Source organism: Solanum stenotomum, chromosome 9 (genome assembly GCF_019186545.1).
Source record: "Solanum stenotomum isolate F172 chromosome 9, ASM1918654v1, whole genome shotgun sequence".
NCBI classification, from domain to species: Eukaryota; Viridiplantae; Streptophyta; class Magnoliopsida; order Solanales; family Solanaceae; genus Solanum; species Solanum stenotomum.
The window spans coordinates 56,315,095-56,326,619 of NC_064290.1; the positions used below are offsets into that span (position 1 = coordinate 56,315,095).

The 11,525-nt window shown below is 31.2% G+C and overlaps 2 protein-coding genes across 2 annotated transcripts; one reads left to right on the plus strand and one right to left on the minus strand.

Annotated features, from left to right (window-relative positions):
* The first annotated feature begins 1,138 nt into the window (after positions 1-1,138).
* Positions 1,139-5,734, plus strand: LOC125876183 (nicotinamide/nicotinic acid mononucleotide adenylyltransferase). The gene is made up of 10 exons (XM_049557298.1): positions 1,139-1,336; positions 2,161-2,245; positions 2,782-2,855; positions 3,153-3,238; positions 3,585-3,668; positions 3,889-3,973; positions 5,012-5,091; positions 5,159-5,260; positions 5,459-5,517; positions 5,610-5,734. Exons 1-10 carry the CDS (start codon positions 1,330-1,332, stop codon positions 5,701-5,703), a joined length of 756 nt encoding a protein of 251 aa, XP_049413255.1. The 5' UTR covers positions 1,139-1,329; the 3' UTR covers positions 5,704-5,734.
* Positions 5,735-6,133: 399 nt separating this feature from the next.
* Positions 6,134-9,863, minus strand: LOC125877044 (nuclear transcription factor Y subunit B-9-like). Its single transcript, XM_049558348.1, has 3 exons — positions 9,842-9,863; positions 6,565-7,060; positions 6,134-6,482 (listed from the first exon to the last, which is right to left on the minus strand). The coding sequence occupies exons 1-3, from the start codon at positions 9,861-9,863 to the stop codon at positions 6,386-6,388; spliced, it is 615 nt and encodes a 204-aa protein (XP_049414305.1). The 3' UTR covers positions 6,134-6,385.
* Positions 9,864-11,525: the final 1,662 nt, after the last annotated feature.

An 11,525-nucleotide genomic window follows, 5' to 3' on the forward strand; every position in this document is an offset into this window, starting at 1 on the left:
TTTAAATACATGACTCAAATATATTTAATTTTGAATCAATTAAATATGTTTTGTATTGCTTAATGTTAACAAAATATGTTAGACTTATAATGTGTTACTTCAAATGAGTAGCATTTCAAGTTTAATATAATACCTTCAAAAATGTGTGATTATTTACCAGCAAATGTATGAGGATTTCATATTTTAAGTCACATCTATCCTTTGAGATTTATGTTTAGAAAAAAGAAAAACAAAATTATAAATAGCATTTAACAATTTGTGGTTGATGAGTTATACTTTTTAATTATTATTTATCAAATGCATTCAAAACGTGAATATAAGTTGTATTTATAATTTGCACATTTAGAATGTATTTTTCATTTGTTCTTTTTAAAAACACATTCTTACATGTAATATCTGAATTGCATATGTCAATATAATCTTTAAGTCGTGTGACTACAAATAGTTGTAAATTAGCATATGTTATTATGTTTTATAAAATGTATTTATTGAGTGTAACTTACTTAAAATTATTCTCACTTTTATATTTAGTTATTGTGATTTATAAGTCTCATATGTCAATATCGACGTATAAATCCTATGCAATTGAATTTACAAGACATAAGTTGATTTATAAACCTTATATGCAATTGAATTTACAAAAGCATGTTTATAAGTTGATTTATAAGTTTATTCTATGTCAAAATAAATTTATATATTATATCATTAGTGATCTGTCATAAATCTACCTCTCAATTATGGAGAATAAAACAAACTCACTATTTATTTAGATTTGATCTTGAATATATCATTATCGTTGATTGCCTAAAATTGTATTCATAATTTATGAAATTCACTTTATACCCCTTCAAGTGTTAAATTTTAAGACTATCTATTTTTTATCAATCAATTATTTACGAAGCTCTATTTTTGAGTATATGTTATTATTGTTTTTAAATATAAGGAGAAAAGAAAAACTCTCTTTTGGTTTGCTTTTTTTGAGCAATTTTAATTTCTATTGAGATATTCATCAATCTCTAACCATTAAATTTAGGGATAATTTCACAAACATGCCTTCAAATTTATTTATTTTTGTAAAAATTGTTTTATCCTATTTTTTCAATAAAAATAATTACACTTGGACCAATTTATCCTTTCTAATATTCTCTTTTATTTTAGTCCCATGTGCCGTCCCTTCTCCACGTCTCAACGGCTGACCGGCGACCAGTGACCGGGCGACCGGCGGAATAACTAGAAAGTTCCCAGCCTATTTTACACGCAGGCCATATTCGTCGTGGTTATTTATATCCTCAGAAGCAGTCGCCGTGGAAAATACTCTTCACCAGCAACATGTCTAGTAAGTACTCAATGTACTTGTCTATAATTATTCTCCTTTAATTGATTGATGTTTCCAATTTTGAGTTTTTTTTGGTAAAAAGTGTGCGATTAAGAAATTATACTGGATAGTGGAATAGAGAATGGTGATATTCATGTAAAATATTGCTCCTTTACCATGTTAGAGGCAGTGATTTAATTTAAGCCATCAATATTCATATTAGCTTTTATTTAAAATTAATTTCAGTATTCGTGGTAAAAAAGGTTGATTTCAGTATAAAGTGAGTTTTCATTCACTGATTAGCAAAAGGAAAAAGCATGAATGGAGACTGGATTGGGAAGAGGTGGTTAGAAAGTACTTGGTGCAGTGTCAGCTTAACGAAGACATGACTTTAGAGATAGGAGGTTATGGAAGACACAATTTAAGTTAGTAGTGCTTTGTCTTGCTATCCGCTCATACTAGTAGTCATAGTATTGTTCATGTAGTTTCTTGTCATTCTATTGCTATTGTTATAGGTTGTTTTTTGTAGTTTGATTATCGTAGTATTTTGTTTTATTATGCTTTCACTTCCGTTGCCTTTTTTCACGAGTACTTTGGACTGTTTTTCCGTGAGCCGATGATCTATTGAATATAACCTATCTACATCTAAGGTAAGGGTAATGTTTGCGTACATCACACCCTTCCCAGACCTCACTTTGTGGGACCACACTGGGTATGTTTGTTGTTGCTGCTGTAAAGTATGTGCTATGACTAGCAGATGTGAGTCTGCATTTTTGGTTGTTAATTCTGCTCTAAACCGAACCGACCAGTTGTTTTCTTGCTAACCATTCTGTTTAAATTCATAGGTAAGACCAATATTGCTTTACCGCTGGATAAGTTGTCTTTGGATTTAATAAAACATATGGAGGGGCAACTAAGTCCTGAAAGGAGGTAAGTTTAGTATGTCATCTTGGACTAGCCTTTCTACATTAGTTTTTTGTGTGGACTAGCATTTGATTCATGGTTGGCTCACTTGTTTTATAATGCCCATTTGCCTTTCATTCTTTAGAGCTGCCAATTTACAATTGTCATGAATTGTGCTTGTTTATGACAGGATCTGATTTTAAGCTTCCGAAATGGTAGTTTTCACTTTCATTTTTTTTTTAAATGTACTGTTATTTATGCTGGGAAGGGGCATATGTCAATCACCATAATGGACAAGCTTATTACAAGGAAGCAAAGTTGAGTGGTTTCCAAGTCTACTTTCCAATGTGGAGACTCTCACAACTGAATTAGTGTTGTAATACTTCCGTGGTATATTGAAAGGCATAAATAAAAAAGTGAAAAAAAGCAAGACCTGAATATACATACTTGCCAACGTAGTTAGCTTTATTATGGATTTTATTATATTATTTATTCTTTACCCTTCTTCCTCTGATTCGATCCCTGCTGTAGATACTTGCTAACTCTCTCTCTCTTCTTACTAGGAAAAGGACATATGTAGTTCTTGTATCAACAGGAAGTTTCAATCCTCCAACTTATATGCACTTGCGCTGTTTTGGTAAGTACTATCCAACCTCTACTACGTTTCCCCCGCTGAGCTTTTTTCTTCCTTTTATCCCTTTATTCTCCATTAGGGGAGGGAGGGAGGGTTGTGGGACTGAAGGAGGTGTATTTGCGTGTGTGCCAAAGAGAAGAATCTTCCATATTTTTCTTCTATTTAGATGAAAGCAACAAGCCATGTATAGTCTGAAGTCCTCCAGCACATAAGCTGCTCAGAGTTAATATGTTGTTAGAATATGAAATTCATTTAATCTGTTTATTGGATGTTGCTAAACTTTTGGCGATATTAATTCAGAGTTGGCAAGAGATGCATTGACTTCAGAAGGAATTTGTGTGATTGGAGGTTACATGTCACCTGTAAATGATGCATATAAGAAGAAGGTATTTAGCATATCTCCAGCACTGCAGCTGCTAAAAATGTGTAATTGGAAAGGGTAATTAAAAGAAAACATGTACAACTAGCTTTGCTATATAATCACTTTCTTCTGATCCATCTCATTTTGCATTATGAATCTTAGTCTATGTTGTTTCTGGTCTGGGACCTGAAATTTCTTTATACTAGCGCATCCTGTTCTTAGTCATGAGGTTTTGTTTCTTACTTTCTTTATCATTTATACTGGTCAAATATATATTATTATAAGAAATTGAACATGCTTTATATCTTGTGTCGATGTTACTGACACGCAGAAAAAGATCTTCCTAATTTATTTGCTCCTCATTTTTGCAGAATCTTATATCTGCGGAGCATCGTGTTGCAATGTGCCAATTAGCCTGTAAAAGCTCAGAATTTGTTATGACAGATACCTGGGAGGTCTCTCTCTCTATCTATTCATCTCTTTCTCCTCCTCCTCCTCCCCTCCAAAAAAAAATATATCCCCAAAATCTCCCTTTTCAGTGTGAGTAATAAGGTCCTACTTGGTATGATTGCATAGCCTAGTTTTATATTTGATGTATTTACACCATTGCTGCAGTCTGGGATAAACTAACTTTCCTTAATCCTGTCAATGATTTTTCTTGAATTTTTTGTGCAGGCAAGTCAGGATAGCTATCAACGAACATTGACAGTTCTCTCCAGAATAAAAACTGCTATCAGTGGTGGAAGTTTGACATCCACCGGTAAGATCCACAGCTGCCTTAAGTTGATCTGTGTTGGAATAGTGTTGATAGGAATTTATGGCCAATGGTTAATAAGAAACTTGCAATCTTCCCGAAACCATTTTATTTCTTTGTGATAAAGATTCTTTCATTCCTGTGGCTTTAGTGAAAGAAAATTTCATTTACCCCTTCCAACCTCCCTCCCCTCACCTCTGCAGATCTTCCTTTCCCGCGAACTGGTGGGTTTCATCTCCAAGTTCTAGCTCGCAATTATTCCCCTTGGATGGTGTTAGACTTGGTAGTTGATTTAAGCGAGGGAACAAAGACTAATGTAGCAGCAGGTTAACTGGCGATAATGTTAAAAACCTAGGGGTAGTTGCATGCTTAGTATATATATTTTGGCTGTTACTAACTTATAGTTGAAGGAAAAGTAAGAAGAAACTATTTTCCCACAAATATTAGAAAATGAATGAAAGTGAACCAAACTGGAAAGAGAAGAAAGTGATTTAGGTATTGAAGCCTAGTTTCATCATTGTCTAAATCTCTGAGCGATTAGTTAATAGATCACTGTGCAGTTCATTTCTCTTGTGGAGGTATCTTTATTGTGTACTGATGTGTACTTTCTCAGTTTCTTTTTTTAAAAAAAAAAGAGAGATCAATTCTCAGCTTCAAATTGGATGTCATATTCTCCATTCGATTCTTTCAATTTGATGTTCAGTTTGTAGAATTGAATATTTTCACTTATTATATACTATGATTGCAAATTCAGTAACTCCTACTTTACAGGTCAATTGAGCAACCGTAGTCCATCACCCTACTTGTCCGACTTACCGTAAATCAATGTGCATGTTAGTTACTACCTAATAAACTACGTATTACTTGGTCACTATGCAACCCTAAGAAACTGTGCAAAAGTGAACATGCCATTCTATCTGTAAGGGAGGGAATAATTGGTTAACATTTTAAATTTGTATTATCTATCCAAGTGAAATTGTTTTAAAGCTATTGTAGATTACGAAGTTCCATTCAAGTTCTAAACACTGGTTATTTTTCTCGCAGATGACCTCATGGTTATGCTAGTATGTGGTTCTGATCTGCTAGAATCTTTCAGCACACCTGGTGTTTGGATACCTGAGCAGGTAAAGTGAAATACCTCCTTCACGTTGCACTATAGTTATGCAATATGTTCATATGTTGATTTTCTAGGTCAGGGCCATATGTAGAGACTTCGGCTTGGTTTGTGTCCGAAGAGATGGCCAGGATGTTGAAAAAATCATCACCGGTGATGAAATTTTGAATGAATATAAGGTAACTTCGTTAAGAACTCCATATCCTAGTCCCTTGTTCTCTCATTTCAGATGATTGACTGTTGTACAGCGTCACTAGTAGTAGTAAACATTATTGAAATGTTAGCATGCCAAAATTCATCGACAGCTTCACACTTCCCATCCTCTTTTATTTGTCGAAGAGACGTGTAATATACAGTGTACTAATGTAAAACTGCAGAAGAATATCCGAGTCGTGGATGAAGTAGTACCAAATGGAATCAGTTCAACGGGACTAAGGTAAAAAAATCATCAATCTGACTAGCTAGAATGACATGCAATGAATCTTGGATAAAAATGGTGGACAAGCTAACTTTTCATTCTCATGTCAGGGACTGCATCTCAAAAGGGTTATCAGTGAAATACTTGACAGCCGATGAAGTAATTGATTATATCAAACAACACAATCTTTATAGAGGGCAATGATCCAACAACTGAGTCCAATTGTAATTTTTTTATTTTTTTTTTGTAAAATAAGTGTAAGTACATATCCTGCTTCATGTGAATAAGAACACAAAAAAAACCCAAGATTTCACTAAAAGTGCATCTATATATGAAGCGTCCACTTGGGACTTCACTAGATATGTTGTTGATGTTGTTCCGTGGTTATAAATAAACCATGATTGCCTACTCGCTTGCTATGGTTGTTAGGACTCTTCAAAATGTCTCACTAGATGCATGACAACGGATCTTCCAAAAATGTAATAGTGCATTTTTGAGGATCAAATACAGGTACGACAACATTTAAGAAAAGTCCTGAACAACCATAGCTCCTCAATTCTTTTCACAAGAAGAAGAAAGTGAGACTATTAGCATCATACAACAAACACAAGGAAATTATAAACACACATATTTATTACACAAAACACAGGTAGCTTACTAGTACATAACATAAAGTTTTTAACAAGGATAAAACACAGGTGGCTTATTAGTACATAAACATAGAGTTGTTAACAAGGAAACTTAAAAACACATACAAACTTGATTACACAAACAAGAAACTGAAACATACTGTTACTCCAGATAGAGTTCAAACGATATAACATACTTAAAACATTATTATTTTTGCAACGCAACGCTACGCCACCTGCTTGTTCACATCATCAGTCTACTGCATCCACTGTCCAAATGGATAAGCAGGCGCAACAGTTGAAGAAGATGACTCAGAAGGACTACCATCGTTCCCCACCGCCATCTCAAAGTCCCTGTAAATTTAGAGGCGGTAAAATCAATTCGTGTTTAACATTATTTATTCAAGATCACTCATTTTCAAAGTCACTCATTTACCTGGAAGTTACCAAGGCAGCAGTAACCGGATCATAAAACAGCACATTTGGTGGAAAATACGGGTACGGATAACCCAGGATGGGTTCAATAGGTAAAATTGGATGTGGTGCAGCGAGTGACGTGAAAGTTAATTCACAATTGGGCTTGCGTACGTTGAAATAACTCACTTGATTATATTCACGATACCTGTTGAGGTATTGGGCTAAAAGCCCAGCATGGTTAGTTAGGCCCATTTTGTTCATGGCCCAAAGAATATCCTCAGCTGTCACAGTCTTTCGTTGCTCCTTATTGCAACGTTCCTTAGCTTTTTTTGTGATACGATTGATGTAGTAGCTCCCTAATTTTTGGACAGACTCTTTCGATCCATCGTTGATTTTCGCGTTCGTTGGAAGAATACCACGCATGATTCTCGTCACATTCGCCATGGGGAGCTGCACTTTCAATAGACGTTGAGCTAGTTGATCCACCTCTGTGTTGACGTTGGTGTCGTTTGCACCTTACATACCAAAAAATAAGTGTCTATAAGCTTATAGTAATATGAAATATTAAAGTGTCGTAAACATAAACACTTAAACTATGTTTAATTAAGACATTTATTGATTACAAGATTTTAGCTATATATGAGCTTAAGATAAAGGAAAATGTTAATTGGATCATATATGACTCAATCAATATGAGTATTAAAATGGTAGAAGGACATAATTAATTTTTGGACATGAGGTATATATATGAGATATTTGCTCTAGATTAGTATTTAAGATTAAAAAATGAAAAAATATATATTTAAGAAGCGTGTGTACACTTTCCTGAAGATAGCGCGTGATACCAATTGAGTTTTAAAAAAAAATCTCGTAAACCGTTAAATCAATTAGTTCACGCGCTATCTTCGCAAGTGTACACGCGCCTTTTGATTTTTATTGTTGTGCTTGTATAGATAATTTGAAACGTGATCGTTGACATGAAGCAAGAATCTTAGATCATATAAGTAATAAAAGTACTACCAAAAATTTCCGACCGAATACGTTAATTTAGTTTGGAATTAATTTCAATTTAAATATAATAAAGTACGAAAAAGAATCTCGATAATGTAAATTATTATAGTACGGAGATAAAATCAATTTAAATGTCATCACATTTATGTTAATACAGTACGAAAAAGAATATCAATTAATAAATTAACATAGCACAAAACTAAAATCAATATAAACATCAATATGCTAAATTAAAAGGCTGATCAGTGATAATATATAGAATTTAGTTTTCTCTGTTTCTTATTCATTTGCTTTTTATCTTTTTTTTTCAAGAATTATGTGATGCTAAAAAAATTTCATTCGGTGTCCCAAGCCACGTTGAAGTTCCTGCTAAACTTAAATTGCATATTGTTGAGCCTTTTCGGAGTGACGCTCTCAGTAATGCCAAAAATTTAGTCTTTCATGTTTAAGAGGCTTTTTTTTTTGTTTGTTTTTGTAAGAAAAAGACGAAAAAAAGTAACTGAAACAAAGACTTTAATAAGCATCCCAAGGATACAAACAAATAGTTTTTTTTTAAAAAAAAAAATGATAAAATAAAAGAAATAAAACGTTACTGTAGAAAACATGAATCTTGTGGTATTTCAAAGCCCAAAAAAAAAAAGAGATGAACACACGTTTTGAGAATATTGTTGATGAAACAATTTTTTTAATTATGGTTTAGAAAATTACAAAACTTTCAATTTTTGAAAGGTAAATTCATGAGAAAAAATGTTAACAAATCACAAGAATTTGGTATATTAAATCAACACATACTAAATTATCAATAAGAATTTTTTTAGCAGTAGAATAGAAGAAAAGTTAGTGGTTTAGACGCAGTAAATAAATAAACGACAATCATAGTTGGTTTTATTTATTTACTCATAATCTGGTTAGTGGTATGATCGATCCCATTGATAGATATTAAGTTTTTGAAAAGGTAAAATTCACAAAATAAAAAGAGAAGAAATAATTGATATATGATCAAACACACGGTAAATTTAGAATTCAAACTTTTTTTTCTTTTTGTTTTCTTGACCATGTAAATTTAGGACTCAAAAATTTATTAATGGCAAAAAACAGAAAATTAAGTTGTTTTGACCCAAAATAAGAGGAGAAAAAAAAATAGCAACGAAAATCATAGTTAGTAAAAAAGAAAGAAGCGTTCAATCGCTTGACGGTAATAAATTTTTCATTTACTCATGATCTAGATGAGACACTAAATTTTTGTAAAGTAAAATTTGTTAGAAAAAAGAAAGAAGAATTTTTTGATATATGATCAACACAACGTATACAAAATTCAACCTTCTTCCTTTTTTTTCTCTTCTCACTTTTTCTTTTTTTTTTTTATAAAAAAATAAGAATTAAATTATATAGAATTATCAATCCAAAATTTATTAGGGCAGAAAACAAGAAAATTAAGTGGTTTAGGCCAAAAAGAAAGAAAAAAAAAGAAACCACAATCATTGTCATCTTTTAAAAAAAATTAACTCAAATTTGATATGCAGGTCGATACATTCACAAGACATTAAATTTTTTTAAAAAAAAAATCAGGTAAGAAAAAGGTGAATAGATTATAAAATTTTGAAAAATGAATATGCACACAACACATACCAAATTCAACCTTTTCTCTTGGTCATGGAAACAAAATTATCAAGTTAATTAAACCTTAAATCGTAGAAAACAAGAAAATGAAGTGTTAAGGCAAAACAGCAACAACAACACCAGCACTGTTAATATTTTATTTAGTCTCATCGATCGATCTAATCACATATGAGACATTCAGTTTTTTTAGAACATATATTCATGATCGAAGGAAAGAGTGAAAAAATTATCTGAACTTGAAGACGAAAACAAGAAAATTAAGTGGTTTAGGTCGAAAAAAAAGAAGAGAAAAGATGAAACAACAATCATTATCATTTTAAAAAAATAAATTAAGTCGTGATTTGATTTGCAGGTGATACATTGGTAAGACATTAAATTTTTGAAAAGATAAAATCTAGTAGGAAAAAAGAGAAATGATTATAAAAAAATTGAGAAGTGATATACACAGAACCTATACAAAATTCAACATTTTTTTGGTCATGTAAATAAATTTACCAAGTCAGACCTTGAATCGTAGAAAACAAGAAAATGAAGTGTTTAGGCAAATCAACAACAATAACACCGCTAATTTTTGATGTAGTCTCATCGATCGATCTAATCACACACGAGACATTCAATTTTTTGAAACATAAATTCACGATAGAAGAAAAAAGTGAAAAAATTACCTGAAGTTGGAGCATGATTCATGTTTTTTCTTCCACTCATTTTCTCAACTTAGGTATTTTCAATCTATTTTAGTCTTTTTATTTGTGAGTGGTGTGGTTTCAGTTGTTACTCATTACTTAAGTTTATATAATCCCTTATTAACAACTTTTTCTACCACCTGGACAATTTTATTTTATTTTAATTTAATTTTATTTATTTATTTTTAATAATACCCCAGTTTCACTTTTTCGATGTTCTTTTGGTGTTGTTTAATTTACTCATTTTCTTAACTTAGGTATTTTCAATTTATTTTAGTCTTTTTATTTTTGAGTGGTGTGGTTTCAGTTGTTACTCAGTACTTAAGTTTATATAATCTCTTATTAACAACTTTTTCTTCTACATGGACAATTTTATTTTATTTTAATTTAATTTATTTTTAATCATACACCACTTTCACTTTTTTGATGTTCTTTTGGTGTTCTTTAATTTACTCATTTTCTTAACTTAGGTATTTTCAATTTATTTTAGTCTTTTTATTTTTGAGTGGTGTGGTTTCAGTTGTTACTCAGTACTTAGGTTTATATAATCTCTTATTAACAACTTTTTCTTCCACCTGGACAATTTTATTTTATTTTAATTTAATGTAATTTATTTATTTTTAATCATACCCCACTTTCACTTTTTTGATGTTCTTTTGGTGTTCTTTAATTTACTCATTTTCTTATGTATTTTCAATTTATTTTTGTCTTTATTTTTGAGTGGTGTGGTTTCAGTTGTTACTCAGTGCTTAAGTTTATATAATCTCTTATTAACAACTTTTTCTTCCACCTGGACAATTTTATTTTATTTTAATTTAATTTAATTTATTTATTTTTAATCATACCCCACTTTCACTTTTTCGATGTTCTTTTGATGTTTTTTAATTTACTCATTTTCTTAACTTAGGTAGTTTCAGTTTATTTTAGTTTTTATTTTTTATTTTTGAGTGGTGTGGTTTCAGTTGTTACTCAGTATTTAAGTTTATATAATCTCTTATTAATAACTTTTTCTTCCACCTAGACAATTTTATTTATTTATGTTTAATCATACCCCACTTTTACTTTTTTGATGTTTCTTTTGGTGTTCTTTAATTTGTTACGTTCGTCATGTTTACTAATAGAGACACCAAGGCAATAAAAACGTCCTTCCAAAATGAATAATGAGATTATTTCCTGAATTTGCTCAAACCTTTTTTTTTTTGCATATATGCAAAGAAAACCCTTATCTAAAATTATTTTATATTTGATTTCGAAGCCGATCGGTGTTTGATATACATTTTAGAGTCTCGATTGATTTGATTCGCATTGCATAATGCTTATTAATTAAAGGAAAAAATGCTCCACATCAGGAACTTCTTATCATTCTCATGTTCAATTAACGAATCTTAGATCTCTTATTACGATAAAATTAACAATCCTATGAACAATGACGTAGCCACAAATAATGAAGGATATGGTCAGTTGAATATCTTTCACTGAGAAATTATATATTGTGTAAGTAGAAAATTATACTAAGGGTTACTGTTTGATATGACGAATGATGTTTTTCAAGAAAAATGTTTGTGAGGAAAATAAGTGAGTTTACTTATTTATTTTCTTAAATTTGATACGTAATCGAATATAATATTATCTTAAAACATTTAATCTAGACAAAACCCTATGAAAT

Excerpts from the sequence above, each read along its gene's own strand:
- LOC125877044 (XM_049558348.1), bottom strand. The coding sequence starts at position 9,863 with ATGAATCATGCTCCAACTTCAG. Across the intron at positions 7,061-9,841 it reads GAATCATGCTCCAACTTCAG|GTGCAAACGACACCAACGTC; the intron begins GTAATTTTTTCA and ends TTGGTATGTAAG. Across the intron at positions 6,483-6,564 it reads GCTGCCTTGGTAACTTCCAG|GGACTTTGAGATGGCGGTGG; the intron begins GTAAATGAGTGA and ends CTAAATTTACAG.
- LOC125876183 (XM_049557298.1), top strand. Across the intron at positions 2,246-2,781 it reads CAACTAAGTCCTGAAAGGAG|GAAAAGGACATATGTAGTTC; the intron begins GTAAGTTTAGTA and ends TCTTCTTACTAG. Across the intron at positions 3,974-5,011 it reads TGGAAGTTTGACATCCACCG|ATGACCTCATGGTTATGCTA; the intron begins GTAAGATCCACA and ends TTTTTCTCGCAG.